This window comes from Narcine bancroftii, chromosome 5 (assembly GCF_036971445.1).
Source record: "Narcine bancroftii isolate sNarBan1 chromosome 5, sNarBan1.hap1, whole genome shotgun sequence".
Taxonomy (NCBI): Eukaryota; Metazoa; Chordata; class Chondrichthyes; order Torpediniformes; family Narcinidae; genus Narcine; species Narcine bancroftii.
This window is the reverse complement of record NC_091473.1, coordinates 186,355,086-186,372,539: the sequence shown is the minus strand read 5'-3', so window position 1 is coordinate 186,372,539 and position 17,454 is coordinate 186,355,086. Positions and strand designations below refer to the sequence as shown.

General features: G+C 43.6%; 1 protein-coding gene across 6 annotated transcripts in view; it reads left to right on the top strand.

Moving 5' to 3' along the window:
• LOC138764356 (cingulin-like) overlaps positions 1–17,454 on the top strand; it is a 149,169-nt gene that overhangs the window by 61,978 nt on the left and 69,737 nt on the right. For all 6 annotated transcript variants that reach the window (XM_069940177.1, XM_069940172.1, XM_069940178.1 and 3 more), the window contains 4 exons: positions 4,024–4,121; positions 6,050–6,119; positions 7,601–7,702; positions 13,100–13,245. In XM_069940177.1, the coding sequence (XP_069796278.1) occupies positions 4,024–4,121; positions 6,050–6,119; positions 7,601–7,702; positions 13,100–13,245 (416 nt within the window). The remainder of the gene's footprint in view (positions 1–4,023; positions 4,122–6,049; positions 6,120–7,600; positions 7,703–13,099; positions 13,246–17,454) is intronic.

Here is a 17,454-nt window from a genome sequence, read left to right as displayed (position 1 = left end):
TTTTGGTACATAGTCGGCTAATCTGTTTGCTAATAGTTTAGCTATTATCTTGTAATCTGTGTTAAGTAAAGATATTGGTCTATATGATGCTGGTGTAAGTGGATCTTTCCCTGTCTTTGGTATTACTGTAATTATTGATGTGTTGCATGACTCTGGTAAACTTTGTGTTTTGTCAATCTGGTTGATTACTTCCAGAAGGGGAGGAATTAATAAATCTTTAAATGTTTTATAGAATTCTATTGGGAATCCATCCTCTCCTGGTGTTTTATTATTTGGTAGTTTTTTTTATTATCTCCTGTATTTCTTCTATTTCAAATGGTTTAGTTAATTTATTTTGTTCCTCTGTTTGTAATTTCGGTAGTTCAATTTTAGTTAAAAATTCATCTATTTTATCTTCTTTCCCTTCGTTTTCAGTTTGATATAGTTGTTCGTAGAATTCTCTAAAGTTTTCATTAATCTCCGTTGGATTATGTGTGATTTCCTTGTCTTTTTTCCTTAATGCCAATACCATTCTCTTAGTTTGTTCTGTCTTAAGCTGCCACGCTAGAATTTTGGCGTTTTTTCTCCTAGTTCATAATATTTCTGTTTTGTCTTCATTATGTTCTTCTCCACCTTATATGTTTGTAGTGTTTCATATTTTATTTTTTTAACTGCCAATTCTCTTCTTTTCGTTGTGTCTTCCTTCATTGCTAATTCTTTTTCTATATTTGCTATTTCCCTTTCCAACTGTTCTGTTTTCTGGTTGTAGTCCTTCTTCATCTTGGTTACATAACTTATTATTTTCCCTCTGATGAACGCTTTCATTGCATACCATAGTATAAACTTATCTTTCACTGATTCCGTATTTATTTCAAAGTACATTTTAATTTGTCGTTCAATGAATTCTCTAAAATCCTGCCTTTTAAGTAGCATGGAGTTTAATCTGCATCTATACATTCTTGGTGGGATGTCCTCTACTCTATTGTCAATAACAGGGGTGAGTGGTCTGATAATAGTCTAGCTTTATATTCCATTTTCCTAACTCTCTCTTGCATGTGAGCTGATAACAGGAATAGGTCTATTCTTGAGTACGTTTTATGTCTGCCTGAATAATATGAATTTTCCTTTGGGTGTTGTTTCCTCCATATATACAAAAGTTGCATTTCTTCCATCGATTTAATTATAAATTTGGTTACTTTGTTCTTTCTATTAATTTTTTTCCAGTTTTATCCATGTTTGAATCCAAATTAAGATTGAAATCCCCTCCTATTAGTATGTTCCCTTGCGTATCTGCTATCTTCAAAAAGATATCTTGCATAAATTTTTGATCTTCTTCGTTAGGTGAATATACATTGAGTAAATTCCAAAACTCCGAATATATCTGACATTTTATCATTACATATCTCCCTGCTGGATCTATTGTTTCCTCTTCTATTTTGAATGGTACATTTTTACTGATTAATATAGCTACTCCTCTAGCTTTTGAATTATATGACGCTGCTGTTACATGTCCTATCCAATCTCTCTTTAATTTCTTGTGTTCCATTTCAGTTAAATGTGTCTCTTGCATGAATGCTATATCAATTTTTTCTTTTTTCAATAAATTTAACAGTTTCTTCTTTTTGATTTGGTTATGTATTCCATTAATATTTAAAGTCATATAATTCAACCTAGCCATCTTATACTTTGTTTATCTTTCCGTTTCCTCATCATCACCTTTCTTTCTTATCCATTTCTGTTTTCTTTTTTATAAGCACATTATAAGACAACATTTCTAAAAAATAAAATTTTCCATTACTCTCCTATATAAAAATCCTTTAACCCCATTACCCCCTCCCCTTCCTGAGTTGCCCTTTATCCCTTGTCGGGCAACCACATCTCCCCTCTACATTTGGATTTGCGAAATCACTCGCAAACGTCAACTGATTTCGCAGTGACCGTAGTTCTTCCCCACCCAGCCCGCCCGCAGAAAAAATTTTAATCTTCATATATAACAAAGGTCACTCTCATCATTCCCTCCTTACTTCCTCTCTTCCCTTACTTTCCCTTATTAATTCTTATCTATACTGTATATATTTTCTTTTAAATATGCATACACTCATGTACACACATACACACACACACACACACACACACACACACACACACACACACACACACATATATATATATAATATATATATATACACCCATATACACACATACATATAGTTTGTGGTCATTTTTGCTCTCGTTATATGTCTTCATCTCTCTGTCTGTTTTGTAGTTGTTCTGCAAATTTTCGTGCTTGCTCCGGATCCGAGAATAGTCTGTTTTGCTACCCTGGAATAACTATTTTAAGTACCGCTGGGTACTTTAGCATAAATTGCTGCCCTGGAATAACTATTTTAAGTACCGCTGGGTACTTTAGCATAAATTTATATCCTTTTTTCCATAGGATCGCTTTTGCTGTATTAAACTCCTTCTTCTTCTTCAGGAGTTCAAAACTTATATCTGGATAGAAAAAAATTTTTTGACCTTTGTATTCCAGTGGTTTTTTGTCTTCTTATTTTCTTCATTGCTTTCTCCAATATATTTTCTCTTGTTGTATATCTTAGGAATTTTACTAGAATGCATCTTGGTTTTTGTCGTGGTGGTGGTTTAGGGGTTAATGTTCTATGTGCCCTTTCTATTTCCATTTCTTCCTGTAATTCTGGCCTTCTTAGGACCCTGGGGATCCAATCTTTTATAAATTCTCTCATATTCTTGCCTTCTTCATCTTCCTTAAGGCCCACTATCTTTATATTATTCTATTATAATTTTCCATTATATCTATCTTCTGAGCTAACAGCTCTTGTGTCTCTTTAACTTTTTAATCAGATTCTTCTAATTTCTTTTTTAAGTCCTCTACTTCCATTTCTACGGCTGTTTCTCATTCTTCCACCTTGTCCACTCTTTTTCCTATATCTGACATGACCATCTCTAATCTATTCTTTTTTTCTTCTGTACTTTTTATTCTTCTTTTTATTTCACTAAATTCTTGTGACTGCCATTCTTTTACTGATTCCATATATTCTTTAAAAAAAAATATCCATTATCTTGCCCTTCCCTTCATCTTCCATTTCTCTGTGTTCTTCCTCTTCTTCCTCTGGGTTGGTCATCTGTTGTTTCTTTGATTTCCTTTTACTCTCTTCTTTCTTGTTCTCATTGTTTTCTATGTTCTCTTCTTGCTGCTGTGTTGTGGCTGTCAATTTCAGCTGTGGAGATCGACTCCTCAGCTGGTCCCCCCTCCCATCAGTGTTTTTTTGTCTTGCGCACTTTTGCTTGGCTCCGCGAGCCATTTTTGTAGTCCCGTGCTCGGGGCTTCAACTGACCTGAGGGAGCAGGCTTCTCTCTCCGCAGCGGGCCTCCTCGGACAGGTAAGGCCTTCATCTTCTTCTTCCGACGTCTTTTCTTCTTCTCTTCTTCCCGTTGCTTTCGACTTTTCTTTCTTCGCTGCCATTTTCTTCCCACCTTTATTTTCACTTTATTTTAATTTTCGTGTTTGTGCCTTTGTGTTTTCTGTGTTTTTTTTAAACTTTTCCGGAGAGGGCTGGAGTTCCCCGACCGGCCACTACTCCATCATGTGACTCCCCTCCATTCAGTGTTGATTGAGGGATAAATGTTGGTCAGGACATTCTGCAAAATTCCCTAAAGCCATGGGATATTTCATTTAGTTTTATCATCTCATTTGAAACCTCCAACTCTTTTCGTTTTACACTTGTTTGTAGGTTTAGATTTTAGCACTCATCTCTGAAGTGGAACTCCTGACTTTTAAGTATTTTAACTACTTTGAGCTGTATCTGACCTCACATGAAAACTGTCTTTGATACTGCAGTCAAAACCTGTCCAAATCCTTATTTTGTTACATAAGATTGAGGCCCTGTAGTTGAATAGTAATCTGAAAAATGAGACAATATTTATATATTTTTCTTTGTGCCTATTATTCATTGAGTCACCTGTGGTTCAGTTTGTGGAAATTTGAATATGCATAATCTCAAATTGTAAATTCTTGTGTATTCACAGTTAAAATGCACTCCTGACCTTTTGAAAGACCAGAAAGCATGCACTTCTGCCAGCGAGGAACTTACAAAGCAGTTAATTTTCAGCCTACTAAAGGAAGGGTAAGTTTCCCACGCAAGACCCACCAAGAATTGAGCTGAGCAGTGGCAGAAAAGAAGTTTTCAAAATTATTTTGAAATATAAAATGCGGTGAAAGGGAAGACATGATGGGAGTGAAATTAGAGGTCATCAATACAAGGTAGTCCACAGGAGGATTTAATTTAAAAAAAATTTAGACCCTTTGGCCCAAGAGCCTCCACTGCCCAAATATATCAATCAACCTAATACCCTATACATTTTGGAGGAAGTCAAAGCTCCCGGAGGAAACCCATGTAGACACGGGGAATGTACAAACTCTTTAAAGACAGCGGCGGATTTAAACCCGGGTTGCTGGCGCTGTAATAGCGCCGTGCTAACTGCTACGCTAACGAAAACTTCTCAATTTTGAGAAACTTGAAATTGCTACCATGAACAGCTGCATTGAAAGTTTGATGTATTTATAGGGAAGTTGAATGAATGCATGAAAGAGAAGTTAAGAAGATTGTGCTGATAGAGGAGAATGGGGAAGGAGGCTCATCGACAGTATAACCACTGATATGTTTCAACTCTGCACATCTGTTGTAGTTCTGCATAAAGTAAACATTCTGGCTATCTTTTCCCATTGTCTCTTTCCAATGTTCTGAGTCTATGATTCCATCTCTAATGGCAATCCCGCCAATGTGAAATTATCCTTCAGCTCTGTATCCTCACGTGGCAAATCAGTTTTGAGTTGTAGGATTCATCTCTGGAAACAAACTCTCGACAGACCTCTTCTACAAATCCATCAACTCCCACAGCTACCTCAACTGCACCTCTTCAGACCCTGTTCTCTGTAAGGATTCTATTCCCTTCTTTCAATCTGCTCTCGGGGCAAGGACTTCCAAGCCAGATCTTCAGAGGTGTTCTTCAAACAATGTGGCTTTCCCTTTATCACTATCAACTTGGTCCTCACAACTTATTTTCCATTACTCGCGCATGTGCCCTGACCACCCCCCCCCCCCCACCCTCTTCTCCCACATGCAAAAAGGACAGAATTCTCCTTGTCCTCACCTAATGTCCCACTAGCCTCCAATGTTTTGTCCTCCACCATTTCTGCCACCTACTACATGATCCCACCACCAGACGCCTATTCCTCCCTCCTCCTTCTGCTGGGACTGTTCCCACTGTGATTCCCACCTCCATTCCTTCCTCCCCACCAATTGTCCCCTTGGCCCCTACCCCTGAGACTGTAGAAGATGTTCCACTTGTGCGCACACATCTTCTCTCACCACCATTTGGGGCCCCAACCAGTCCTTCAAAGTGAAGCAACATTTATTTCACTTGTGAATCTGCAGGGGTCATTCCTGTATCTGGTCTTCCCATTGTGGTCTCTATGCCATAGGTGCTCTGTGATTAATAGGGATTGATTAAGGTGGGATGTGAGTGGGAAGGGAAAGTTGAGAATCACTGCTCGAGACCCAATTGTAACTGAAATATTTTACTTGAGAAAAATTGTCATTGGCCCTTTTCCTTTGGAGTTCTGAAACCGTGCACATTACGAGTCAATTAGATATGATTAAAACAGTGGTTTTCAAACTTTTTCTTTCCACCCACATACCACCTTAAGCAATCCCTTAACATCTTATGTGAAGCCTGTGGCAAAGGGAATACTTAAAGTGGTATGTGAGTGAAAAGAAAAAGGTTGGTCTAGGTACCGGTCCTTTAAAATTTCCCAGTTGCCGCCTCTGCTCTGATGATTAGGGCTTGTGTTTGATAGAAACTTTCTTCTCTCTAACCTGTCAGTTCTAAGCTCTCGCTGGAAGGCAATTCTCTGATCCAGTGATAATGCACAAGGGGATATGGAGATGGGAAAATTAACCCCCCCCCCCCCCCATCCCTGTTCCAATCAAATTGAGGTTTTACTTAAATTGTCTGTCAAATGATTTTTCCTAATACTGATGTTTATTTCCAGGAGCATTGAAAGCAACAGTTTTTTGAAGAGGAAAGCAAACCTTGTATTTGACAAGCTCCAAGGCACCAAAGTAAGGGGTAGTGTTGGTGTAGCCGACTTGATTTTTTTTCTCTTAGGTTACTGTTAATTTTATAACATTGAAAGCCTTTTACTCTATCTCCCAAATGAAAAATTTGCATGTACATTAATTGAAATGTAAAACTAAGGTTGCATCTGTTTTGTCACAAGTACATAAGAAATCCCATGACACTAATGTAGAACAAACATAGAACATTACACCACAGTACCGGCCTTTTGCCACCACATCTCTGTGCCAACCTATATGAACTTGATTTAAAAAAAAAACTCAACTTTCCTTACCTCATAACCTTTTTTAAAAAAAAAAATTCTTGTACCTGTCTAAATTACCCTATTGTACCAGTCTCCACAACCACCCCTAGCAACGCATTCCAGGCACCCACATGCGTGTGAGTGTAAAAATAGAATTACCCTGACATGATCTAAATTTTCCTCCCTTCACTTTGTACAGATGTCCTCTGCTATTCTTGCCTCAGGACAAAGGTACTGGTTTGTCCACTCTATCTATGCCTCTCATTATCTTGTGGACCTCTATTAAGTCACTTCTCATTCTACTTTGCTCCAAGGAAATGAGCCCCATCTCTGCCAGCCTTTGCTCATTAGACACAATCTCCATTCCAGACAGCATCCTGGTAAATCTCCTCTGCTTCCTCTCCAAATCTTCCATGTTCTTCCGAGAAGAAGGTGACCAGAACAGAACTTGATGTTCCAATGATGGTCTCACCAGAGTTTTATCGAGCTGCAACATAACCTCTTGACTCTTGAACTCAATCCTCTGATTGATGAAGGCCAGCCTTTTTAACTATCCAATTAACCTGTGATATTGAAGCAGAACACAAATTGCAACTCGTGTCCTATTTAATTTTCAGTCAACATCTTTAAAATCACCTGTTCATTTGCTTTTTCCCATTTGGCTTTATACAAATTATCTATTCCATTTCCTATTCTACGTCACACTTCAAACGTTTTTTACTGTCACATTAAAAATGTAATATGCATGATATACTTCAACTTGTATTTGCTGTAAGGTAAACAGAAAGACACCAAGAGCATTGCCTGACACCCCTAACAATAGGAGAAAGTAAAGCAAAAGTAAGTCCCTTCAGAGTCACTGAGTGTCCGTGGATTTGCTTTCAGCGTTCCTGCAGCCATAACAGACTGCAGTTTAAACCATCGGAAACTCGAGCTCCAAATCCATCAGGTATGATCAGGAAGCCTTCAGCGCCTGAGGCCCTTCTTTTCAATGGTTTGAACTGAACTGGAGTATTGTGGAGGCGAATTCACGGACACTCGGTGACCCTTGGGGGGTGTTGGGGGGGGACTCTTGTTGTTCTTTCTGTAAGGGGCACCAGGCAATGCTAATGGTGAATCTTTGCCTGCTGTAAGGAAGTCAAAAGTTGAAGTATATCACGTACCATGCTTTGATAGCCTACAATTTAGACCTTTATTCATTAAACTTTCTTGATTTTCCAGGGTGACGAATTGTCACCTGATCTCCGAGCTCTTAGATCTCGGAATAATGATTTAGAGAAGAAGGTAGTAGAACTGCAGCAAAATCTGGAAGAGGAATTGACGGTAAGCACTGGACACTTCTCCTCAATTGTGTTTTTTGAGTTTTAATAATGTGGAGATATTATGTGACCTCACTTGTCCAGGGTGTAAACACAGTTTTCCACCCATCGTCCCCCCATCCCCTTAGTTCTGATTTATTATTGTACTCTTGGATCTGGACTCTGCACCTCCCCTAGCTTCAGAACAAAGACATAATTGTGTACCCTCTTGTGCTAGAGACCTGGTGGGATCTCCTGCCATTGGCTGGGATTCCAGCATCAGTGAAACTGAGATGTAATCACCATAATATTCTGTATGGAAGGAAACGACTGATAACATGTCAAGAGACTATCTGTGAAAGGTGGTTCTGAGCTTGCTTCTGGGCTCAGAAGGGTATCTTAACCTGTTTCTGGAATGTGGACAATCAAATAAGCCTCTCCTGGACATCCCAAGAATACTTTGCACAATCAGACATACATACAGACAAGCAATGCAGGACAAGTATTCACAGAAACAAATAAATAAATATTGTTTCATAAATCTGGGAGTCGCGGAGGGTTAGTGTGAGCAGTTCCTTTGGTTGTTCAGCGATCTCACTGCCCGTGGGAAGAAGCATTCCTCAGCCTGGTGGTGCTGGCTCTGATCCTCCTGGATCTCTTCCCCGATGGGAGCAGTTGAAAGATGCTGTGGGCAGGGTGGAAGGGGTCCTCGGTGATTTTGCGTGCCCTCTTTAGACAATGTTCCTGGTAGATCACGTCAAAGGGGAAGAGAGACTCCAGGCTCCTATAGTCCTGTGAATTGACCTCTGATCCAATACTCACCTGCAACCGTAAAACACAGTGATGCAGATGGCTGGAACACTCTCGATAGAGCTCCTGTAGAAGGTTGATGTGATAGTGGTAGGGAGCCTTGCCCACTTCAGTCTTCTGAGGAAGTGCAGCCGCTGTTGCACCTTTTGACAAGTGAAGAGATATGTGTCTACTGCAGGTCACTATTTAAATGTCCTCCAGAGAACTTGGTGTTCACTCTTTCCACTACCGAGCTATTAATATGTAGTGGAGGGTGGTCGTTTCTGGTCCTCCTGAAGACCACAATTATCTCCTTTGTTTTGTCTTCGTTGAGACTCAGGTTGTTATTCTCGCACCATATCACAGAGGTGTGGCCCTTCTTTCTTCACCCCCCCCCCCCCCCCCCCCCCCCATATACTTAATATCCCATCCGAGTTTAAAGGATTCCAACCCAAGACATTGCCGTCCACGGATGCTGCCTGACCTGCTGAGTGCCTCATGGTTTTCACTATATTTGCTGCATTAGAACAATGGTAAAGCAGCTTCAGATGTCTCAGTTGTTCACAAAATGGCAATGTCAGAATGAAGGGACTGCTTGTGTGTTTTTTTAAAAAGAGGCTTTCTTTTGTATGTGCCCAACTTTATGGTAGGTTTTTCAGTCGCTATTGTAGTAAAGCCACTGCTTTCTATGGGCAATGTAGCAGAGCAATTTACGAGCAGCAAACTCTCCCAAACCAAATTGGTTGAGGGCTAAGTGTTGGCCAGAGAACTGATGCTAGGGTTTCTTTTGTCTGAGGAGGCATATAGGACCTCTTGCGTTCTACGAAAGTTGCACTTGTGACAATGCATCAGTACTGCGGTTTCAAATGTGAAGAGGCCGAAGTTGTAACATCTGATACAGACGTGAAACTAGCTTGAAGCAGTGCTTTTTAAACCTGTGTATGTTTTGATTGATGACTGTCTGTTTATGCTCATCATATTAATGACAATATCTTGCCAAGACATGGGGTAACAAGTCTGTCATACAACAGACAATGTGAGTATACTCAAAATTATTCAAGAAAGGAGACAAAAACTACAGCAACATTTATTAGTAAAAGCAGACCAATTTCTTCCCTCAAGTGCAGTGAGCAGAGGTTAGTTGCTTGTTAATCACATGGATAAATTGTGAGCTATTGGCTTGATTGGCAGGAGGATTTATCCAATCATACATTGAAATGATGTTGCCATTACAGAACATAGAATATAAAAATATACAGCACAGACCTTCCAGCCCACAGCGTTGTCCCAAACAACTGCCTAGAAATTCCCCTGCTACGTAACCCTTCATTTTTCAGAATTCCATATACCTATCTAAGACTCAAAAGATTCTGTTGTTCCTACCTCCACCACCTTTGCCAGCTGTGCCATCCATGCACCAACCCCTCTCTTTGTGGGTTGGGGGGGTGGGTAGGGGAGGGGGAAAGAAACTTGTCTCTTACAATTTGAAACATTTTAAAACTATGCCCCTTTGTGTTAGCTATTTCAGCCCTGTGGGGAAAAAAGCCTCTGGCTATCCACACGATTAAAGCCTCATCGAATTGTACACCTCTATCAGGTCACCCCCTCATCCTCCATCACTCCAAGGAGAAAAGACCAAGTTTACTCTCCAATCCCGGCAACTTTCATGTAAATCTCCTCTGCGCCCTCTCTCAATCAGGGACTCATTTAAGGACTCTACTTGTGCATTTTGATTATTTTTTTTATTCTCTCTGTATTGCACAGTTTGTGTACATTTTTTATCTGTTTACATTTCTTTATTTGTTGACATGTACAGTCTTTTTGCACTACCAATAAATGATAATTCTGCCTCACCACAGGCTGATATCGCCTCAAACCGTGCATCTTGGCGCCTCACAGTTTGGCGGGCAGCAACCTCCTTTGAAGAAGACCACAGAGCCCACCTCACTGACAAAAGGCAAAGGAGGAAAAACCCAACACCCAACCCCAACCAACCAATTTTCCCCTGCAACCGCTGCAACCGTGTCTGCCTATCCCGCATCGGACTTGTCAGCCACAAACGAGCCTGCAGCTGACGTGGACATTTACCCCCCCTCCATAAATCTTCGTCCGCAAAGCCAAGCCAAAGAAGATACTCTGACAATAAATCTGAAATCTATAGCATCCTGTAGTGAGGTGACCAGAACTCAACACCATATTCAAGTGGGGTCTAACTGAAGTCTTGCATAGCTGTAACATTACCTTGCGGCTCTTGAACTCTATCTCGTGATCAGTGAAGGCCAACACACCCACACCTTAACAGCACTATCAACCTATGTCTGACCTCCGTATTCTGGGCGATCCTTCAACCACCTAGAGTTTTTGATTCTGAATTAATGGACCTCAATTGCTTCAAGTTGCAACACACAGCAATATCCCATTGCTGTGCAATTTGCAGCAGATGTGCTCCAATTTGGAAAGCCCACTCTGCATCTCCATGTAGCACTGAACCTGTTGTGGATTTCACAAATAGTTGTTGGGATGGCCAGAAAAAAGGTATCGCTCCTCCAGCCTTCTAATAAGACCAAAGGGTATCGGAACAGGAATAGGCTTTTCAGCCCATCAGGTCCACTCTGCCATTTCATCATTAGCTGATCCATTCCCCCACTCAGGTCTTCTCACTATAACCTTTGATGCCCTGACAATTCAGATAGCTATCAATCTGCCTTAAATACACCCAACGACTAATCAAAAATACTGCAAGTCAACCTAACAACAAATTATTTGGCCATGTGAGAAAAAGAGATATGAATCAAAATAAACCATCCTTGTATAAATGTCCTCAGCATTAAACTGTCACAAACACAGGATCTTTATTAGCTCTATCTTCTTTGCCTTGGCTTCGCGGACGAAGATTTATGGAGGGGGTAAATGTCCACGTCAGCTGCAGGCTCGTTTGTGGCTGACAAGTCCGATGCGGGACAGGCAGACACGGTTGCAGGGGAAAATTGGTTGGTTGGGGTTGGGTGTTGGGTTTTTCCTCCTTTGCCTTTTGTCAGTGAGGTTGGCTCTGCAGTCTTCTTCAAAGGAGGTTGCTGCCCGCCGAACTGTGAGGCGCCAAGATGCACGGTTTGAGGTGATATCAGCCCACTGGCGGTGGTCAATGTGGCAGGCACCAAGAGATTTCTTTAGGCAGTCCTTGTACCTTTTCTTTGGTGCACCTCTGTCACGGTGGCCAGTGGAGAACTCGCCATATAACACGATCTTGGGAAGGCGATGGTCCTCCATTCTGGAGACGTGACCCACCCAGCGCAGCTGGATCTTCAGCAGCGTGGACTCGATGCTGTCGACCTCTGCCATCTCGAGTACTTCGACGTTAGGGATGAAAGCGCTCCAATGAATGTTGAGGATGGAGCGGAGACAACGCTGGTGGAAGCGTTCTAGGAGCCGTAGGTGATGTCGGTAGAGGACCCATGATTCGGAGCCGAACAGGAGTGTGGGTATGACAACGGCTCTGTATACGCTTATCTTTGTGAGGTTATTCAGTTGGTTGTTTTTCCAGACTCTTTTGTGTAGTCTTCCAAAGGCGCTATTTGCCTTGGCGAGTCTGTTGTCTATCTCGTTGTCGATCCTTGCATCTGATGAAATGGTGCAGCCGAGATAGGTAAACTGGTTGACCGTTTTGAGTTTTGTGTACCCGATGGAGATGTGGAGGCGGCGGCCCCAGTTCGGGCTTAGGGAGAGCAGCAGCGGCCCCGGCCCCGGTCCGGGCAGAGGGTAGGCGGCGGCGGCCCCGATCCGGGCACGAGCAAGGGGGAGGTGGCGGCCCCGGCCTCGGTCGAGTGAGGCAGGCGGAGGCCCCGGTCCGGGCAGAGGTGGAGGCGGCGGCCCCAGTCCGGGCACAGGGAGAGCAGCGGCGGCCCCGGTCCGGGCTGAGGGTAGGCGGCGGCCTCGGTCGAGTGAGGCAGGCGGAGGCCCCGGTCCGGGCAGAGAGTTGGAGGCGGCGGCCCCAGTCAGGGCACAGGGAGAGCAGCGGCGGCTTCGGCCCTGGTCCGGGCAGTATGGACCGACCTAGGAGGGGAGGCAGACCCCTCCAGCCCGGGTAAGAAACCTGCATAGGAGAAGGCCACTCCGATATAAAACCTACAACCCAAGGACCTCGCTGCCACGTCCCAGCTTGCTTGGCCACGGCACACAAACCATTAGCTCTAAAATCAATGTCTTAATGTCAGGGTTTCTTAGTTCAAACTAAAATAAATTATGTTTCTTGTCATTTTATTGCACAAGTACAACTGGACGAAACCGTGTTCTCCGGTCCTTGGTGTAAAACAAGAAGACATAACACACATGCAGACAAACAATACACGCAGGACAAGTATTCATATATACAAATAAATATTGTTTCATAAATATATGTGTCTCGGATTGATAGTATGAGCAGTTGCCGTGGTCATTCAGCATTCTCACTGCCAATACACAGAAAGGAGGGGAGAAGATCTTGTTTTCATTCCCCCCCCACCTTCACTATAAACAAGACCACATATCAGCCATCAGTTCAATGTATTTAATCCTCTCATTCTGCAATTTTTATAAATGATGAACTCTTCATTTCTCTTGTTTCGCCACCTCCCCTCTATTCCCTGAAATTCTTCAGAATCGTCAGCATTTGGGAATCAAGAGCGAAAACAATATTGAGCTTCAGGACTTGCGACTCCAGCTGGAGGAGAACATTGAGGAGAGGACTCAGCTGCACGCACTGTACCAGAAGAACAGAAAAGAGCTCCAAAATAACATTGAAGAGTAAGGTTACGAGGTTACCTGATGAGAATGTATCTACTTTTGGTTTGCTCCATTACCTCCCCAAAAACATGCTGCTAATGGTTAGTGTAGTGGTTAACACAATGCTGCTCCAGCAACCCAGGTACGAATCCCGCTGTCTTGGGTAAACTTATACCTCTCATTTTGTTCATTTTAGATTGGTCACAGTGTTTTAGCTACCGAAAGAAAATAGACACACACACCGAGAGCAGTTCAGTTTATACAAATGTTTATTACTAATTCAAAAGCTGATTTCACACTACAATATGCAAGCCCTTCCCAACTATACTTATCAACGCTTGGACTGGTCCCAACTGCCGAAGCGAGGCAACAACTGCACACTTGTAGTAGGTTGTCAGGGCGCTGGTAGCAGCTTCTCCACCTCCCCCGACCGGGACGTTGCTTGGACTCTGGCTGTTCTTCCTTCTTGACAAGGGGTGTTCCCACCCCTCGGAGAGTCTAAACTTCAGCAGCAGGACCACAGACTTTTATACCCCAAAAACAATTAATCATGCACCCACTCCCTCTAACATTTGTCAGTCAAAATCAAAGCTGAGCATACTATTCTACAATTTAGAAGATTAATTATTATGGAGCAGGATGCTATGATATCCTGGTTTATCTCGTAGATACAAGGACTCATTAAAACTTCTTGAGCAAGACAGGTTGTGACCAATACGTCAATTTCAGAGTGTCGTATTTGACAACTGCTTTCCCTGGGCCTCACGGTGGAATTCCATTTCAAAGTGTATCTTCAGATAAGTCCCCATGGCTGAGTTTAATTACATCTGCTAGTTCTGAAAGTAAGGTGACCTGCGTGTGGACCCAGTGTCGTCAGTTCCACATAAGCAAAAAGCATCTGAGTACATGGTTTTAATCCTCCATTACATTCCACCCCTTGGTCACAATCTGTCATTTGCGAGGCCTAACCAGTATTTGAGTACAGAGGGAGCGAAAAAAGAGAAATCAAAACAACAATTACAAAGATAAGCAATGACGCGAGCAACCAACGGAGGATAGTGTGGCCCACTCCCCCAAATGTAGCAGTTAGCCATGAGAAAGGATTCCAACCAAGGCTCAAATTATCCTTGTTGGCCACAATACCCAGGTACTGGAGCTCACGAACAGATTTTGAAACATGCTGAACAATAACATATTTATATAAGCTGCACTTGAGGCTGGTGACTGAGGACTTCCTTGGTGTAATGCATCGGACCGTGTTTCCCACGGGGAACTCCCTTGGAACGTCCTCGACATTACAAATCCAATTGCTGGCATCAAAGCAGCTGTTAAGCCAGATCACCAGGAGTGTAAAATGGAGAACCTGGAACAAAGAAGCCTGACACATGTCACTCACGATACCATAAGCGTTCAGTGTTTAAACAGACTAAATCATCCTGTCCCTCAATAGCTACCCACCGAGTGTTACCCTGGGCAGGTGTCACTATTTCCCCTTTTACAGGAGGGCCACTACCTGGTGGTGCCACCCATACCTTTTGTCCAACATTCTCTAGTTCGGGGATGGGGGGCAATGACTGTTTTTCCTCTGGAATAGGCTGTAATTCAGGAGTGTGAAGAAGTCGGTGGAAAGGTGTACCTCCTTTTAAAGGGCGATGATTCAAATTGTCGACTGCCTGCTGCAGCACATGGCACCATCCCTTCTGGGTCCCCAGTGATGTTAACAAATGAATTTGTTCCTTCAGTAAGCTGTTCATTTGTTCAACTAACCCGGCAGCCTGCGGGTAATAAGGAATATGGTGGACCCATAAAATACCGTTGTCATTTGCCCAATCACAGATTGCTTTCCCGGAGAAGTGCGAGCCATTATCAGAGTGAATCTCCTCTGGAACATCATAACGATAAATCAAATGGTTTTGTCCTTGGATAGTGCTAGCTTGGTCAGCCGTCTTGGTGGGAAAAGTAAAAACCAGGCCCGAAAAGGTGTCAACCATTACTAGGACGTAATATTTACCCATGCAGTCTAGCATGGGGCCTATGTAATCAATTTGCCAGACCGCAGCTGAGTGAGCACCCCGTTTTATTCGGCCATGCGGACCAGGTGGAACGGTATGGAACTTCACAAGCTGACATTCTGGGCATGTACATATGACCATGCGGACATCATCCTTATGGATGGATAAAGCATGTGTACGGGACCACATAGCTGATCCCTTCTCCCCCAAATGACCACTCTGTTCATGTGCCCATCGAGCCAGGGGGACGGTATCAGCACAGCTGATAGTGGCAAGCTGATCTGCTACTGCATTATGTTGAGCCATGTTAGTCGCCATATTGGTATGGGCATCAACGTGATAAACGGTTATCTCACGATGGTGGGAAGCATCCCACAACAGCTGCCACAACTCTTTGCCCCATACTGGGCGGTCATGTATCATCCAGTTGTTCTTTTGCAAATCAGGCATCCATACCACAAGTCCATTAGCCAAAGCCCAGGAATCAGTAAACAGGCGAAGAGGGTGATCATGGGGATCTAGTGGTAAAGTGACTGCCTTCAACTCAGCATACTGACTGGAGCCACCATCCCCCTCCTCCGATAACTGAGTTCCTGACCTGGGATGGTAAGCCACCTGTTCGTGTATGCGGCCCACCCCTTCAGGCCCTCTGGTCGCACGACTCTGAATATACCACTTCCATTTAACAATAGAAGACTGCTGAGCCCGCCGGATCTTTAGATTAGCATCATTAGCCAGGACCCAATTCATTATAGGAAGTGCAGGTCGCAATTGAACATCTGCATCACCTGTCATTCTTTCAGTCTCTAGCAGGGCCCAGTAACAGGCTAGTAACTGTTGTTCAAAAACAGAATAACGAGTGGCAGCCTCAGGCATGGTACGTGACCAGAATCCCAGTGGGACTCGGCGACCCTCTTGTTTCTGCCAGAGGCTCCAGGAGGCCACATCATCAATATAATGGTGAATTGAGAGGGAAGGCGATACTGGAAGGTGGGTGAAGGTATACTGGTGCCCCTTCCAGGTAAAGGCGAACTGATCCTGTGAGTCCTCAGCTATAAGAATACTGAAGAAGGCGTTAGCAAGATCAATGACAGCATACCATGTTCCTGAGTTCCCAGTAGCAATGTTTTCAATAAGAGTGACAATGTCCGGAACTGCTGAAGCAAGTGGTGGGGCATGTTTGTTCAAAAAACGATAATCAACTGTCATTCTCCAGGAGCCGTCCGGCTTCTGGACCGGCCAAACAGGGCTATTAAAGGGCGACGTTGCGGGCCTCACTACCCCTTCTTGCAGAGCATCGATGGTGGCAGTAATCTCTTCCTGCCCCCCAGGGAGATGATATTGTGGAATGCACACTGGTTTCATGGGGGCTGGCACCATCACAGGATCCCACTTAGCCTGACCCACTACTAGTTTTTTTGTAATAGTTCGAATTCCAAATTCAAATCCCCCTTGGCTAGTATTAAGGGCCATACCGGCCAACATATTAATACCCAGGATACACTCGTCAGTAGCAGCCACCAGGGCATGTAACCAGACAGGGGAAGGGCTATCACCCACCATGGCACAGACTTTTATTTCCTTTGCCAGGATGACCGCTCCTCCCAACCCCTCTATTCGAAAGGCCGGTCCAGTCCAGAGGTCTGGATTACCAGGAATCACCGAGTGCTCTGCACCGGTGTCGACCAAAGCCAAGTATTGGCGATCATTACCCCCACCCCAGTGGATTGTTAACGGTATGTAGGGCCGCGGATCCCCGTGTGTGCGCCGTGTCTCGATGGAGTAGACACGGGAATCCTGCCCACACCTTCAGGCTTCAGAAGGGTTCGGGGGCTTCCAGGACCACATGCTATTGTTATCTTTAAGAGCCTGTTTAACCCATTGTTTTACCTCATCATGAGTAACTGGAGCAGGAGAAGCCAGCTCGATAGAAGCAGCAGTGGGAGCAGAAAGCACAGCTGGGCCAGGAGGACTCAGCAGCTGGGGATGATGTTCCCCTGCTTTTTGCCTAAATCGATCTCCAATGGCAGCCAGCTCTTTTACAGAGAAATCACGGATCATTGACTCCTTCCGACCCCTGTTCCCACTTTGGCTCACAGGGTCCTCCACCCAGTCTAGGGGAGGAGGTGGAGGCCATCCAACAGAGGGAGTAGGCCATAGAGCATAAGCAGGGGTTTGGGTATTTTCCCCTGGGTCCACATGGGAAACCGGGGTATCT